Source organism: Trichoplusia ni, chromosome 10 (genome assembly GCF_003590095.1).
Source record: "Trichoplusia ni isolate ovarian cell line Hi5 chromosome 10, tn1, whole genome shotgun sequence".
Taxonomy (NCBI): Eukaryota; Metazoa; Arthropoda; class Insecta; order Lepidoptera; family Noctuidae; genus Trichoplusia; species Trichoplusia ni.
This window is the reverse complement of record NC_039487.1, coordinates 9,141,599-9,159,371: the sequence shown is the minus strand read 5'-3', so window position 1 is coordinate 9,159,371 and position 17,773 is coordinate 9,141,599. Positions and strand designations below refer to the sequence as shown.

The 17,773-nt window shown below is 39.9% G+C and overlaps 3 protein-coding genes and 1 pseudogene across 3 annotated transcripts; 3 read left to right on the top strand and 1 right to left on the bottom strand.

Moving 5' to 3' along the window:
- Positions 1-1,447: 1,447 nt before the first annotated feature.
- Positions 1,448-2,296, top strand: LOC113498085 (cuticle protein 16.5-like; the record flags this gene model as incomplete). The annotated part of the gene is made up of 1 exon (XM_026878000.1): positions 1,448-2,296. A coding segment is annotated over one exon (741 nt), but the record flags the coding sequence as incomplete, so codon positions are not given.
- A 971-nt stretch (positions 2,297-3,267) lies between these two features.
- On the top strand, positions 3,268-4,209 carry LOC113498208 (cuticle protein 16.5-like). The gene is made up of 2 exons (XM_026878145.1): positions 3,268-3,279; positions 3,604-4,209. Exons 1-2 carry the CDS (start codon positions 3,268-3,270, stop codon positions 4,207-4,209), a joined length of 618 nt encoding a protein of 205 aa, XP_026733946.1.
- Positions 4,210-4,966: 757 nt separating this feature from the next.
- On the top strand, positions 4,967-6,226 carry LOC113498068 (cuticle protein 16.5-like). The gene has a single exon (XM_026877968.1). The coding sequence runs from the start codon at positions 5,241-5,243 to the stop codon at positions 6,123-6,125; it is 885 nt and encodes a 294-aa protein (XP_026733769.1). The 5' UTR covers positions 4,967-5,240; the 3' UTR covers positions 6,126-6,226.
- Positions 6,227-10,266: 4,040 nt separating this feature from the next.
- On the bottom strand, positions 10,267-17,486 carry LOC113498206 (annotated as a pseudogene).
- Between the last annotated feature and the right edge of the window lie 287 nt (positions 17,487-17,773).

The following is a 17,773-nucleotide window of genomic DNA, read 5'->3' as shown; positions in this document are numbered from 1 at the left end:
TGTGAATCGTTGAGTAGAAGTCCGTGATTTAAAATCACCCATTAATTTCGCTTTTTTTTTAATTCTTTTCGCACCAATCGTGCAATTGTTGTCTTTATGAGGTTTCATAAACATGGACAAGACAGCTAATCTAAGAACGGCCGTTCGTGGATCATAGAAAATGCTTCTCCTACGCAAGGAAACCTTGGGTTTATCGTGGTGCCCTATACCACTCGGCTATAAATACAGCATTAACTTTTTCTTTTACTAACTCAGGTACAGACAATAGATATTGAGCTACGCTGTGACAAGGATGGGTAGAAACTTTTTAGCGAAACAATTAAACAAAATAGTATTTTTTTCTCGGTTCACAAGTTCATATTTAAATAGTTCCTAAATTTCGATCCCATGACTAAACTTACCATAAACATTGTCTCCCTTTGTGTAAACCAAAACTAGGATAAAATGAACAATAATATTAAAGTATTTTTAAAAGCCGAAAAGACGCAAATTACAAAGGCAATCGTCTTGGAATTATCCATTTAAGTTATTACGAGTTAATTGAGTCTTTAAAACAATAGTTAAAAAACTAGACATCGCACGATAAAGCGAAAAATTATATTTTAAGTGTAGTTATTAGGATGCATTAACATTCAGGAAGAATGGACTGAGAAATCATAGTTTGATTTGTCAGTCAATAAATTATTAACATTTTTTTTTATTTATTCAAATTGTTTTTCTTAACTACTTAGTATAAAAACGGTGTTATGGATTCTACACATTACATTCCTCCGAAAATGCAGATTGAAATACCCGACAAAAGTCAGATATTGCAATCTGATATGCAAAACGAGTGCTATTAGGCAACGAAAGGTCTGATATATAAAATAGTAGAAATATTCTATATGTCACTGAAAAATATAGCTGTTGGTAAATCGACCCTTAGTAGTTAGTATATCTATTATCTGACTTCTATTTCAAATATAAATACTCGTATATTTACACCAAAAAAGAATAAAATTAGTTTATTTGTCCTAGATATACATTCCATCTTTCTAACTCACAGATCGTTCACTTACTAAGTATTCGGCATTGCGATATGTGCTAATTATACGTAGCATACGCAGCCCTCGGCGCGTGAGTCACACTGGTTTTGTTTTGACAGCGCAAACGAAGCTGTAGGCAATATCTCATGGAGATTCAATGCTAATACCAGTTTGCGAAGCCGATATAAAAGCGAAAGCAAGTGCTCCAAAAATTATTACAATCAACAACCTCATCCAATACAAACATGTACTCCAAGGTATTACAGTGATTTTATTAACGTATTTTATATTGTGCTTAATATTTTATTTTAACTCTATTCTACATTATAAGAGTGAATGATTTTCGTGATAATTATGTGCCCCATTAAATTCTGAAGCTGAAAGTGTTATATTGTGTAGTGTTATAGGTATAATATTGTTCATTAATTAAATATTTTTTATGTCAGGTCGTAGTATTCCTGTGCGCGGCGAGCCTGGCGTCCGCCGGTCACCTGCTGCAAGCCGCCGCGCCCGTGGCGTACAGCGCGCCCGTAGCGTACAGCTCAGCGCCCGCCGTCTCCTCCGTGTCGTTCTCCTCGCACACCGCGCACGCTCCCGTCGCCACCTACTCCGCGGCGCCTGCTGTCGCCACCTACCACGCGGCCCCCGCTGTCGCTGCCTACTCCGCCCCGGTGTACGCCAAGTCCATCGCTCCCGCCGTGTCATACTCCTCCGTGTCCACCCACTCTGCTCCCGTCGCGTACGCTAAGTCATACGCTGCGCCCGCCGTCACCACCTACCACGCAGCTCCTGCTGTAGCTGCCTACTCTGCCCCAGTGTACGCCAAGTCCATTGCCCCCGCAGTGTCTTACTCCTCCGTGTCCACTCACTCCGCTCCCGTAGCTTACGCCAACACCTACGCCGCCGCTGCCCCCGTGATTGCCAAGACCTACTCCGCTCCCGCCTACACCTCATACTCTACTGGCCCCGTGGTCACTAAGACTTACTCCGCTCCTTCTTACTCCACCTACGCCGCTGCTCCCGCGTACACCTCATACGCCGCCGCTCCCTCCTACAGCACATACGCCGCCGCTCCCGTCGTCAAGTCCGCCGTGACATACTCGGCTGCCCCTGCTGTATCCCACGTGTCATACGCTGGTCTGGGAGCCAACTACGGCTGGTAAAAAGTTGGTTGTCGATATTGTAATCACTAGAATGAATTTGACTGTATATATTATTTAATACGTAATTTTAAGTCAAAAATGAAGTGAAAATAAAAGAATTTATTTATATTTTATTGTTTTATTATTTTGTACGGGAAATGAACTAATGGACACATTGAAAACTAGCTCTTCAATACCAGTATAAATTACAAAAGTATGGAGTTTACGGTGACTTGCATTTGCTCACCAACTTACTCATACCATAGACCATCGTTTAGTATCATATTATAAAGCAAACTAAAATAAAAGGAACCCCTTAAAACGTTTAGAAGCTTTTTCTTAATCCCATTAATATGGCTCTGGGGATCAAGTATGATTACTATCTAGTGTAGTCTTAAAAGTTCCTATAATATAATATTATAATTTAATGCTGAGAAGTTTAAATATTGCCGAACTCCGCTAATTCAGTCTCAAAAATCTAAAACCCAATTCTATAAAGGAACGTTATGCTAATATTATTTATTTTATTCAAAATAAATTTGTCTAGCAGGATTATACAAAAATGTTATTAAAATCTGTAATTTGCTCTGGTAAAATCTGCAACAAAGTCGTATTACTATTTATCAAAGGTGCAGATCGTACTTATCATTAAAGTCTCACAACTCACAACCTCACTTAATATAACAATTTTGCCTGAAGATGGTATTAAAATACGGCTTAAAAAATACTAACAGTACCCCACATAATGATGTAACCTTGCTCCATTACTCCCTATTGGAATACGTACGAAATATCTCAGATTCAGTAAATTCACAAAATTACACTTCCAAATACCAAAGGTAATTAGGTGAGACCAGTAAACTTAAACTTAACGAACTGCGAAATATGTATCTTATATGCCTTGTAATCGATCCACTTATAAATGTGAACAACATAATCTGGGTCTAGATAAACACGTGTTAAGGCATTTTACTGGTTTTCTGGACCAATTCTGATCTCAATGATGCCTAAGAGATTCAATGCTAATTCCAGTTTCCTAACCGATATATAAACGGTGGCAAGTGCTTCAAAATCATAGTACGAGCAAGTTTAATCCCAACATGTTCACCAAGGTACAGCTTAATTTTGATTAAATTTGTTTAAGAAAATAGTCTAAAGAGAGATTGATATAAGTTAGTTTTTACTTTTACAACTCTCTCTACTATCTATGCGATTGATCAGTAGTGACGAATTCAAACAGTAAAACAATTGTGAGACATTTCAATTTAGACTTAATGTTGCATTATAAGGTGATATGTTTGGCAAAAGATAAACCCTTAGGCCCTTTATCGAGGATGACTTCGAGATCCACAAACTATATTCGATACATTAAAGAAAATCATAATACATTGAAAGGTATTGCAATCAAATTTCTGAAGCTTTAAAATTTCTTTCAGGTTTTCATCTTCATGTGCGCGGCGGGCATTGCCTCCGCTGGTCTGCTTGGCGCCCATGAAACGGTGGCGTACAACGCTGCCCCAGTGGCCACATACGCTGCCGCTCCGGCCTACGCAACATACACCACCCCCACTGCTGCATACACAGCACCCGTGTTCGCTAGAACTGTATCTCCCGCTGTCTCGTACTCATCAGTTACCAGATCTGCGCCTGTGACCTACGCTGCTGCCGCTCCCGTCGTAGCCAACACTTACACCGCTCCGGCCTTCAGCGCTGCCTACACCGCCCCTGCCACCTACGCTGCTCCTGCTTTCGCTACATACACTGCTCCCGCTGCCAGGACCTACGCTGCTCCTACTTTCACTGCAGCCTACACTGCTCCCGTCGCCAGGACTTACGCTGCGGCATACACTGCTCCTAGGACTTTTGCTGCCCCGGCTTTCGCCACCTACGCCTCAGCCCCTGTCGTAGCCAAGACCTTTACTCCAGCGGTGGCTGCCTACACCGCTGCTGCACCAATTGTCAAATCCGCCGTTACGTACTCAGCTGCACCCGCCGTCTCTCACGTTGCATACACTGATGTAGGAGCCACCTACGGGTGGTGAACGTGAACAATTTTCAATTATTGGTTGTCGATGAATGAAAATAATTTACCTGAAAATGCTGAAAATAAGATAAATATACTTAACAAAAATTTTACTCGTTGTTTCATTTTTACCTTTCCTTTTAGATGTCACGAATGAAAGTAGAGACCAATAATCCTGCGGAATGAATTCGTTTTGTATTGTAAATGAACAGTGTACGAAGGGATTTAGTACCAGCTTAGGCGGACTTTTAACAAAGATTCAGACATATAATTATTTGTTTTGTCTTACTGCTACTAATCCGTCGAGCGTGAACACTCTACTTGACGTTAATCTTACTTCTGGAGCCGAGTTATTATTTGCTACCTTTTAATAGTTACTGCAATAAACCGTGAACGAAACATCTGAGAAAGGTTATTGTCACAGGCAAAAATATTTAAATGTATGAGATAATTTTAAAGGATAACATGTTTCAATCAAAAAGTGCTACTTTTAATTCTATACAGTAATTCAAACAAAACACTTTTTACACCTTTCATTTCTTCAGAAGAGACGTAAGTACCTGGCACTCAATGTTCAATTCGTCTAAATGCCCTTTAGTAGTGCTCCAAGTGAAATAGTAAATGCAGATTACAGCAAATTTCCGTCGTCTCCTGCGATTTGTATAAAAAATATTTTCTTCTAACATTCGACAGTCACCACATCAATTGAACAAAAGAAAAACCAAGCCAGACTATAAAAATCGTCAAGTGTACCTACTCTACTAAACGGAAGGTGAACACATTCGTGACATTTGATTAACTATAACTCGTTACGAAGTGCTAATTATAGACGACCGAAAACTTGCCGAAATAAACAGCTTCAGGCGGTGCCGGACAGATTCAATGCAGATTCAAGTTCGCAGTCGCCGATATAAAAGCGAAAGCAAGTGCTCCAAAAATTATTCCACTCAACAACTTCCTTCAATACAAACATGTACTCCAAGGTAATGAATAAAAATACTGTTTTTAAATCTTATCTTACGGGTTAACGACCTAAATATTGGATTGTTTATGTGTTACTTCAATAAGTATCTTGAAGTTAACTTATTTCTGTGTTTCTATCAGGTCGTAGTATTCCTGTGCGCGGCGAGCCTGGCGTCCGCCGGCCACCTGCTGCAAGCCGCCGCGCCCGTGGCGTACAGCGCGCCCGTAGCGTACAGCTCAGCGCCCGCCGTCTCCTCCGTGTCGTTCTCCTCGCACACCGCGCACGCTCCCGTCGCCACCTACTCCGCGGCGCCTGCAGTCGCCACCTACCACGCGGGCCCCGCCGTCGCTGCCTACTCCGCCCCAGTATACGCCAAGTCCATCGCTCCCGCCGTGTCCTACTCCTCCGTGTCCACTCACTCCGCCCCAGTGTCTTACGCTAGGACCTACGCTGCCCCCGCAGTCAGCACCTACGCCGCCGCCCCTGTGATCACCAAGACCATCGCTGCTCCCGCTGTTGCCACCTACTCTGCCCCAGTGTACGCCAAGTCCATTGCCCCCGCAGTGTCTTACTCCTCCGTGTCCACTCACTCCTCTCCCGTATCTTACGCTAGGACCTACGCTGCCCCCGCTGTCGCTACCTATGCCGCTGCTGCCCCAGTAGTCACCAAGACCATCGCCGCGCCCGCTGTCTCTTACTCCTCCGTGTCCACTCACTCCGCCCCCGTGTCCTACGCTAGGACCTACGCTGCCCCCGCTGTCGCCACCTACGCCGCTGCTGCCCCCGTGGTCGCCAGGACCTACTCCGCTCCCGCCTACACCTCGTATTCTGCTGCCCCCGTGGTCACTAAGACCTACTCCGCTCCCTCTTACGCTACATACGCCGCCGCTCCGGCCTACTCCTCATACTCGGCCGCACCCGCTGTCTCTCACGTCTCATACTCCGGTCTGGGAGCCAACTACGGCTGGTGAACACATGATTGTTGATATTTATTACTAGAAATAGTACTAGTCAAATCAAGTGGAATAAGAAAAATGTTGGAAAAGAACAAATAAATAAAAATTGAAAAATATTTATGTATTTAATTATTTCCTGTCTGTATTTACTTCCTGAATGTTTCAGTTAAAAATGAAAAAAAAAGCGCATCGCCTTTTCATAATTTAAAAATGACACATGGAACAAAGAAACTTTAGTTGCGCGGACAGTTTTTATGTTTGTTTTTTTTTTAAGTGGCATAAATAAAATTTAATAAATAATCTATACTAATACTAATGCTAATTTACTAATCTATATATATAAAAATGAAATGCTGTTCGTTAGTCTCACTAAAACTCGAAAACGGCTGAACAGATTTGGCTTTTTTTAGTCTTGAAGTATTCGTAGAAGTCCAGGGGAGGTTTAAACGGTGAGAAAATTCGAAAAAAAATGCGGAAAAGGCGTAAAAATAACAATTTTAATTTACTTAGGTAAAGGCACCATATTTCGATATTGTAAAAAAAACCGGTATTATCAAAGCAAGGTCTTATTTAATTAATAATTTAGCTGTTTTTTTTATAATTTATGTACACACACAAATAGTCTTACAATTAATGATGGCTTTAGTATGTGTAGGTTTTCTAATAATCGCTCAGTTTAAGGCTAGCAGCTACTTGAATGCATGTTTCATACTAAATTTGCTAAATAGTGTTTAAGATGATAGTTTTATATTGTGTGAGTTTTTGTTTAGTTCAAAATATTATGAGGTTTATATTTTTTATCGAAAACACTCTTGAGTATTCTTCACGAATTGAGGAGAAAATTAAGTTTTTAAATACCGAGCCTTTTTAAATACTAAGATTGATTTAAAATCCAAAGACAATAAAGAGATTTGCCTTTCTCCTTTCCTAAATATTTTTTACACTCAGAATAAGGAACAAAATGCATTGGAATTAGAATTTTCAAATCGGAATAAGGTGCCTCAGACTTCTTTACATTTTACACTATTTAACATTTTTTATCTTTTATACAGTCAATCTGTGAGTATATTTCAAAATTAAGATAAATTACGATTCTTAAAAAAATTGCCAATTCTACAGAAAGGTATATTAAACACTCAATTTATGTTCTTTTAAGTTATAATGAAAACACCGCGGAATTAGGTGCCTTTACCTTACTTTCCTGACAAACATTTGACATATTTTGATGTCGGTCATAGTTTGAAAAGTAAATTAAAAGAAGTCTTTATTGTTTTATTCATTGTCATAAAACCTACGTAGTAGCCAGCGGACCAGTCACTTACATTTTACTTGATCAGGTAACTTCGCAATAAAACTATAACCATGACTAAAAAAAGATAAATCTTGCCCAACGTTTCAAAGGAACTAAAATATGGAGGATCATAAGGTGCCAAGAATCTATCGAAGAGCGTCAGGAGAGAGTTGATGCTGTTCGGGAACATCAGGCTGCAACTCGCTCCGTAGCGTTAATTGCGTTTGATATCTCAGCGAATTTGCATATCTACTAATAAGTCTTTTGAAACAAGTGATGAACGTGATGGTCAACAGTTTGACCGAGATAAACATAAATTGTACCGAAAACTCACACACTAAAACATTCATAATCAATTAGAAAATCAGAAAGAAAGAAAAACTGGAGAACGGCATTAAAAGACAGAAAAAGAGCGCAACGAACATTTGAATTCTGATCGCCTTCGACATTCTTTGAACAATGTCGAAATCATCTGGCATAACGTATCGGATGTGTCTCAAAATGTTGCCGCTAGGCATGGGGGCCTTTCTTAGGTTGATAAAGAACGGAGTGCGTTTTCCTATACTCCTATGATTGACTGCGCTACAGATTCCGACATCAGATATGGTTCGGTATATATTATGAAGGTGTTAAATGGCAAAAAGAAACAAACGGTATGTTCTTCTCAGTTGGGAAAGTACGTAATGAAATATTAAAAAATCCTTCAGAAATATTAAGACTGCTAAGCGGTGACCATTCACATTCCATCTTTTGGTGCAACAGATTTAAGAAGGCCGATTTATGCTGACATTGAATGTGCAAGCCCAAGTTTACCACCTTATTGGTCATGATTGCCTAAAAATTAACCAAAGGTTTTACAAATATATTTCTTATCGAATTATCATGACCAGAAAAATCACGAGAAAATGACCCACCGGCTCATATTTCTGAACGGCAGAAGCACGCGATCGGTGAGTAAAGGATTGAAACACTCTACCATCATCTTGAGGACTTGCTGTCACGTCCCCACGCTATTAGACGACTTTGTTTGGATATATACAATGTGTATGAAAAACCCTGTCCAATTTTTGAAGGAAAAGTGACTTGCCAGAGGTGCAAAAAAAAATAACATGACTTTCTATTAGTAAAATAATTTTCGAAATCGGTTCAGCGTATGTTGAGATTATCCCCCCAATGTCACAGACTCACAAATTTTACCTCTTTATGATATTATTTAAAAAACATTCCTTAAGTTTATTTTTTCCTATATGCACGCACATAACCTACACATACCTACTTATATTATAAAGCTGAAGAGTTTGTCACGCTTGAACGCCCTAATCTCAGAAACTACTGAGCGGTATGAAAAAATATTTCAGTGTTAGTCCATTAACTCAGGAAGGCAATAGGATATATATCTACTATCAATCTATGATTAATAGGAGCAGATCAGTAATGAAATATGTTACAACTAAGGGCAGAAACGCAAAAAACTAATCCGATTAAAAAAAAATCCTAAGTTATATTTTCTAACCACGCGGACGAAGTCGCGGGTAACAGCTAGTTAATATATAAAGCTGAAGAGTTTGTTTGTTTGTTTGAACGCGCTATTCTCTGGAACTACTAGTCCAAATTGAAAAATTATTTTGTGTTGGATAGACCATTCATCGAGGAAGGTTTTAGGGCTAAGATATAAGTTTTAGGAGCTAAGATACAATGGAAAATGTGAAAAAACCGGGCAGGTATACCTAAATCATAACTTATATCTTCTACCCACGGGGACGAAGTCGCGGGCAATAGCTATTCAATATAAAAAAACAAGGACATAGACACCTCTTTGTTTTTTTATTGACTTCTTGGGCGCTATTCGAAGTTACGAGCAATATTTTATGCTTTAAATAAATCAAGCACAAAATTAAATAAAAAAACCCAGCGTTTTATGACTGGTCTGATATTTTAATCTTTTGTGCTGATGACCACAGTTTACATTAGAACAACCGTAATAAAATATTTTTTTAAAGATACTATAATGCACTAATTTTTTCGTAGACTCTCGTGAGGTCGTTCGTGAAACAAGCATTTAAAAACCTCCGGCCCAAAAAGATAAAAATATAATATTAATCGGTTTATCCCTTTCATTCCGGCATTCCAGGATTTCATCCGCCCCATCCCATTTCCAGCAACAGGTCCTCGTCAATTAGAAACATAAAGTGAACTAGTTGTTGTAGCGGCAGCAGAAATACTTTATCTTTGAAAGTTGTAAGGATTCGAACTTCTAAATATCACGGTTCAATTTAGTGATAGGTTCCATTTTTCCCTTTGGCTACGAAAACCTAAAATTGTAAGCGCCATGTGGAAAAAAAGACACGAACTCGGAGGCAAAGATCAATTGTACAAAACTTCATATAATATGAGTCCTGAACCGGTAATCATGGCAAATTCTTACTTCGAAACAAAATAAACAGACATAAACTTCTCTTCTATAATTCGGAAAATTATAATGTAAGCTGTGGTCATCAGCATAAAAGATTAAAATATCTGACTTTAATTGTGTGCTCGATTTATTTAAAGCATAAAATATTGCTCGTAACTTCGAATAGCGCCCAAAAAGTCAATAAAAAAAACAAAGAGGATTCTACGTCCTTCCTTTTTTATTGAATTATCTATTAAATTTTATTAATGCTGACAAAAAACATAAAAACTGTCCGCGCAGCTAAAGTTTCTTTGTTCCATGTGTCATTCTTGAAGGAAGAAGGGGGCATTGAGCCTCTAATACCTGGCTTAATGCCCCTTTTAAATTATGAAAAGGCGATGCGCTTTTTTTTTTCATTTTTAACTGAAACATTCAGGAAGTAAATACAGACAGGAAATAATTAAATACATAAATATTTTTCAATTTTTATTTATTTGTTCTTTTCCAACATTTTTCTTATTCCACTTGATTTGACTAGTACTATTTCTAGTAATAAATATCAACAATCATGTGTTCACCAGCCGTAGTTGGCTCCCAGACCGGAGTATGAGACGTGAGAGACAGCGGGTGCGGCTGAGTATGAGGAGTAGGCCGGAGCGGCGGCGTATGTAGCGTAAGAGGGAGCGGAGTAGGTCTTAGTGACCACGGGGGCAGCAGAGTACGAGGTGTAGGCGGGAGCGGAGTAGGTCCTGGCGACCACGGGGGCAGCAGCGGCGTAGGTGTCGACAGCGGGGGCAGCGTAGGTCCTAGCGTAGGACACGGGGGCGGAGTGAGTGGACACGGAGGAGTAAGAGACAGCGGGCGCGGCGATGGTCTTGGTGACTACTGGGGCAGCAGCGGCATAGGTAGCGACAGCGGGGGCAGCGTAGGTCCTAGCGTAAGATACGGGAGAGGAGTGAGTGGACACGGAGGAGTAAGACACTGCGGGGGCAATGGACTTGGCGTACACTGGGGCAGAGTAGGTGGCAACAGCGGGAGCAGCGATGGTCTTGGTGATCACAGGGGCGGCGGCGTAGGTGCTGACTGCGGGGGCAGCGTAGGTCCTAGCGTAAGACACTGGGGCGGAGTGAGTGGACACGGAGGAGTAGGACACGGCGGGAGCGATGGACTTGGCGTATACTGGGGCGGAGTAGGCAGCGACGGCGGGGGCGCGTGGTAGGTGGCGACAGCAGGCGCCGCGGAGTAGGTGGCGACGGGAGCGTGCGCGGTGTGCGAGGAGAACGACACGGAGGAGACGGCGGGCGCTGAGCTGTACGCTACGGGCGCGCTGTACGCCACGGGCGCGGCGGCTTGCAGCAGGTGGCCGGCGGACGCCAGGCTCGCCGCGCACAGGAATACTACGACCTGATAGAAACACAGAAATAAGTTAACTTCAAGATACTTATTGAAGTAACACATAAACAATCCAATATTTAGGTCGTTAACCCGTAAGATAAGATTTAAAAACAGTATTTTTATTCATTACCTTGGAGTACATGTTTGTATTGAAGGAAGTTGTTGAGTGGAATAATTTTTGGAGCACTTGCTTTCGCTTTTATATCGGCGACTGCGAACTTGAATCTGCATTGAATCTGTCCGGCACCGCCTGAAGCTATTTATTTCGGCAAGTTTTTGGTCAAGTAATATTTACGTTTTGAAACGAGTTATTAGTTACAGATCAAAGTGTCTTACAAAAAAGTAAGTAAGTCATATTATTATTGAACCTGCAGTCTCCGTAGTCGCTTGTCCTCCACCACATCTGAGCTACAATCATAAACTTCTTCAAATTTTACTTAATCAAGTTTCCTAATAGTTGTACATGTTGCCAATATAATATCTAGTAGTAAACAAGAGCTGACCAATCCGATATTGATTAGAATATTATGTTAATTTCCGGCCGCCTTATTGCTTTCGGGTCACAATCGGTAATATATCGGGTAACGTACTGCCATTCGTCTTATGAATCCTTAATTAGGTCGCATTGATTGTATTGAGATACAATATGGTCAGTTTACCTATTTGCGTTGCATAATGTGTGCGCACGTTAGCAGCGATTGTTTATAATGAAAGCTTTTGTTTTTGACAGTGACAAACAAATGAAATCTACCTTAGTGTTAGTCCATTACGTGACTGTTATGGTAAGGGTTACAAATAACCTAACTTAATAGTCATAGAGGCAACAAGAATGCATTATCTGTGAAAAATCCTACTGTCCAATCCATGAGATACAACCTGATGGCAGACAGCAATGTCTTAGTAACAATAAAAACCTGTTTTCGAAGTCGTCGAACTAGACTCATATTTCAGTTATTTGACAAACATTAGTTGATATTATGTTATGTGATTCATTTTTTACAAATTAAATAAATTAAGTAAATATATTTTGTATGGCATGTGGATATTTAATGATTTTTCCAACTCAATTTAGGCATTTCCCGATAAGATAGCAGGCTTTTGAGTTTAGCATCAAACAAAAAGACAATGCAATTTACATCTGTAAATACGTCTGGACGGTTTTTTTTTATTGAATGGGACGACATTTAAAACGTGGGAGTTTAGGTATTTTTAAATCTATTAATTTTCGTAATTGTTCGTTTGTGTCTAGTCCTGCTGGCCAATGACCACGTCTTCGTTGAAACAGCTATAATGATGTTACTATAAGCCGTGGTGGTAGACCCTTTGAATGGCTGGACTCTATCTTGTTAGACCCGCAGAAAGCTAAGATAGTAATCAATTTCACAAAAAGTCTCGTAACATTGACAAATCAGTGGTATATAATTAATAATTTCTGGTAGCACACCAATGTAAAGCAATCATGAATATTACCGTCTTAACATTGTCATTTGGTATGGAAATGATATTCAAATTTTAAATAATTTTAAGTAAATCTGTTAATGATGAAACACAAATGATCTTGAAATTATTTATTTTTAGCTACGCTTCACAAAATCTCGAATACTAAACTATAGTAAAAAAAGCATTTATTCAAAAGTGCTACAAGTAATATTAGGCTAATTATCACATTTTACATGAATCATTTGGTTTATGTGTTTTTTAATAATTTCATATTAAAAATTCAATGTACTAATCTTGTACGGAAGACAATAAAAACAAGCAAAACAAATATTCAAAATTTATTTCGAAATATCACTTTTTAAATAATCAATACAAAATCTAACTTATATTTACATGCATCTCGACCGAGACAATGTTGAGATAATATTAAAATACTTAACAATAATAATTAACATTTTATATTTATCAAAAATTTACCACCCATAGTTAGCACCTAAACCATTAAATTGGACGCTAGATACTGAGGAAGCTGGAGAATATGATACAGCTCTAGAATAGCTCTCGTATCTGTGGCCCGAATGGTCTATATGAGCTGAATGGTCTACATGGTGATGTTGTGAGCCTTCAGGAGAGTATAAGTCCTCCACAAAAGACTTAGCATGTACCACATGATCGGGAACTGAATGATATCCTACAGATGAGTCAGATATTACTGGAACCGGAATAGGTTCAGATTGTACGGCAAAATGTGGGGCCGAATGGTGGAAAGTTTCTACATCAGGGCCATCGTATAATACTGGAACAGGGATTGGCGTTACCACTGGAACGGGTGTGGGACCATATTTGAAATATGACGGAGCTGGGGAATACTTAAAAACAGATGAAGGATGAGCCGAGAAAGAATTAAAATGTTCCAATTGCAAAGACTTTGGAGAGACAGGAACGTAAGTTATTTTAGGAGAATGAATATACTGAATTGTCGGCGGATGTATCACAGTATGATAGCTTTTAATAGGCTGCGCAATTTCGGTAGATGTTTCTTCCTTAACTTCTTCCTTAGGATGAATTACCTCCGCTTTAGCTGTGGTCGACGTAATGGTTTCCAACTTCAAAGGGAGAGGTTTATTTGTATTTGCAGCACTCATTTCATTTTCTTTGGGGCCAGAGATAATTGAAGCAGAATATGATGTAGATTCTCCGGAACGTAGACCAGAAGTTATCGAAGTCGAGGAACTTGCATCGTCTTCGTCAACAGGCTCGACGAGTGTGGGTCCAGCTAAACTGTTTACGTTTGCAGCTGTAGACTCTTACGACACTAGAGGGGGCAGGTATACAGGTAAATGATTGCGTCCTTCTTGAGACAATTTTTCAGAAGATGAAAACGCTTTATCCTTTATGTCCATACCTGAAAAATCACTCCTGGAGAGTGGCACGAAGCCTTCAGGTTTAGGTTGTGTCGTGTCATTTTTCTTTGTTTCTGTAATAGGCTCATCTGAGGTATTTGTTGCCAAATCATTAACATCAGACGCCGTAAGCGTAGTATTTTGGCCAAAAATAAAAGTTGCGCAAAGTACAAGTATCAACTGCAATAAAGAAAAACATGATAATTGCTAAGTGTGATAAAAAAAACCAAATAATTGTTAAAAGAATTAATTATACCTGTCTTAACATCTTCAATCCGGTAGTTTTGATGACAAAGTAACATATATAAAATGCGCATTCACTTTTATACCATCCTCCTAAAACTGGTAACGAATTCTAGAAGATGTTTTATGCAATTTAAATGATATCAGTTAGTCATTCAGAAAATGACCTTTCGAGCATTGCAATATGGTGTTGAAGTGTCGCATATTTATGATTGTAACATTGACATTGTACCTTACCCGATCTATGGGTTCTTCTAGGGAACATTCTATACCTTCTTTTACCTTTAAAGAAAAACGACTCAAGCATTAAGGAAATAAAATTAATCCTTATGTCGCGGGGATTTCACAAATACACCCAGACTTAGGTCAACCATTCGTGGATCACACAAAAAATCTTGTCCAGCGAGGGAATTGAACCCGCGACACGTCGCGCTCTGTGGGTTTGGCGTGGTATCCTCAACCACTCGGCTATCTGTGCAGTCCGTGCAATTACTTATCATCATCAGTAACTGCACGGACTGCAACAATACAAGAAACTGGTTGTCGGATCCTCTTAGGTTGGTAAAGGTCTCTATTGAGAGGTTTCTGCCAAAATCTTCATTTCGGCAACCACGCTAACATTGATACTAACAGAATTTCAAAATATTATGGATATTTCTCTTATGAAATAAGCCTTCTCCGAAGGTAACTGAATTTGTCATATTTAACTTAATTTAATGCGCATTCTTCTTTAATAATTAGTTTTATAATCTTTATCATCAAAAGTATAAGATTAGTTTCAAACACCTCTTTCTAACATAGAACAGAATGATAGAATAATTTAAGGTTTATTGTGTTTAATTTCTGTAAGTTACGATTTGACTATCTTTTCGTAAAATATGCTGGTGGCGAAAAATGCTTAAAAAGCATTTAATTAAAACAGTAAACTCTTGTAACTAAGGAACAATGGAAAAAACACATAATTTTGATAGAAGTTGTTTATTGGTGTGTTGTATTTTCGTAGTAGGAAAGAGGACTTAAGTTAATTATGAAACCTTTTTTTATAGAAATGTGAATAAAAAACATATAAACAGAGATCTCACTGGCCTGCAAAGGGCTGTATGCTCAAAAGAATAATATCCGGAACTAGACATAAACAAATACCAGAAATGATTTGTTTTTGAAAACCGGTAATGCACCATTTATGACGTTTTACACCAGAATTTGATATTTACGCAAGCTTCAAACTATTTGGATATGCATTTATGCATGCATACGTTTAAAAGAAAAATATTTTTATTTGTAAACAGAATTGTATAATTCTTTATTCAAAAAATGATACATCGATTTGATATTTTTTTCCTTTACGATATCTACTTTTATTTTAAAATGTAATTCAATATTTACTACCATTTTACTACGATTTTTTATTCATTTGTGAACATTGAATTATTTACACATATTTAATGTATGATTGGAATACAAATTAAAAAAATTATTGTATTGCCAGTATCATGAAATTAAGCCGCAATGATAATTCTTTTTAACTTTTATCAGACAATATCCGGAGGCGGAAATTGATTATGAGTGTTCGTTAAGTGAAACATTTATTATGAAGTATATAAAATAAAATAATTAGGTACGTGCAAAGTAATTTATCTGTTGTCATATTAACTGATCATAATATTAGTCCCTATGTTCCGTGTTTCGGAAGGGACGTTAAATCGTGAGTCCCGGGTGTTATCCTACATCTTTAACAGTCGTTACAGGTAGTCAGAAGCTTGAAAAGTCTGACAACCAGTCTTACCAAGGGGTATCGTGTTGCCCAGGTAACTGGGTTGAGAAGGTCAGATAGTCAGTCGCTCCTTGTAAAACACTGGTACTTAGCTGAAACCGGTTTGACTGGTAGCCGACCCCAACATAGTTGGGTAAAGGCTAGGCCGATGATGAATATTAGTCCCTATGATCACGGAAATATTTTCTTCTATGACAGATTAATTTCAATCAGCTCAATTAAGGTTCAAAAAAATGAAAGAATATGTTATTAGGTAGTTGTCGTTTATTTATACATTGGTCTATTTACAGAACTAATGTTTGATTCAGTTTACCAACCGTAGTTAGCGCCGTGGCCGCTGTAGGAGATGTGAGAGACAGCGGGGGCAGCGGAGTAAGAGATGGACTTGACGATGGGAGCAGCAGCGGCGTAAGTGGCCACGGGAGCAGCGGCGTAAGTCTTGGCGACCAGGGGAGCAGAGTAGGTGGCGACGGCGGGGGCAGCGTACGCAGCGACGGCGGGAGCGGCGTAAGACGCACCGTGAGAAGTGTGGCTGGAGTAAGAAGACACGGAGGACACAGCGGGGCTGATGGTCTTAGTTACCACAGCGGGGGCAGAGTACGCGGCGTAGGCAGCAGGGGCAGCGTACGCGGCAGGAGCGGCGTAAGACGCGGGAGCGGCGTGAGAGGCGTAGGCCACGGGAGCGGCGTGAGCGGCGTAGGCAACGGGGGCGGAGTACGCCACGGCGGGAGAGCCGTGAGCGGTGTGGGTGGAGTAGGAGGAGATGGAGCTCACGGCGGGAGCGATGGTCTTGGTCACGGCGACGGCGGGCGCAGCGGCGTAAGTGGCCACGGGAGCGGCGTATGCGGCGACGGGGGGGGCAGCGTACGCCTTAGCGACGACGGGGGCGGCGGCGTAGGCGACGGGGCTACCGTGGGAGGTGTGGCTGGAGTAGGAGGACACGGAGGAGACGGCAGGGGTGATGGTCTTGGTCACCACAGCGGGGGCAGCGATGGCGTGAGCGCTGTAGCCCAGGTGTCCAGCTTCCAAGTAGCCGCTGGCGCGGACCACTCCCAAAGCGCAAAGAGCGACGATCAACTGAAATGATACAATTTTATTAATATTGACAAAATGGTACAAGCCAGAAATCCTGATTCAACCGAAAAAGAAATAGTTAATCCAAATAGTTCGGTTAAATATTGCTATAATTGTAACTTGTATTTCCTGAACTGATAATCAATTCAAATTAATATTTGAGTTATTACAAAACTAATAATTTGTTGCTTTTAGTACCTTGGCGTACATGTTTATGCTGCAAATGTTGGCAACTGAATAATTTTGACATGAAGTGCTCCGGTTTTTATACGAATAGATCGCGTCCACATTGTCCAATTCACTTTCATTGTCAAGGTGATCTAGAGTACTGAGTACAGAGCAAGTAACCTACGCCTGTGAGTCAGAGACAGCCTTTCGATTTCGTTTGTTCCGTACACTCACAGAAGTACAGGGCGGGCTCAGCCTTGAGCGGCTAATGTTCGTCCTCGTCCAAAATAATATACTAACAACAATATTGGCTGGACTTCACATTACGTTACATAAAAGGCTAGCGCATCAATGCAACTAATTTAGTTTATTTCGAAATACTTTTTGCATTTAATTGGCATTACATTTATTTTTTACTTAGTTTATTCATTAGTATACTTGTTAGTATATGTATTAAATCACTAGGTAAACATCACTTGGTTT

Bases quoted from the DNA above. Each gene is read 5' to 3' on its own strand.
- LOC113498068 (XM_026877968.1), top strand. From the start codon at position 5,241: ATGTGTTACTTCAATAAGTATCTTGAAGTTAACTTATTTCTGTGTTTC.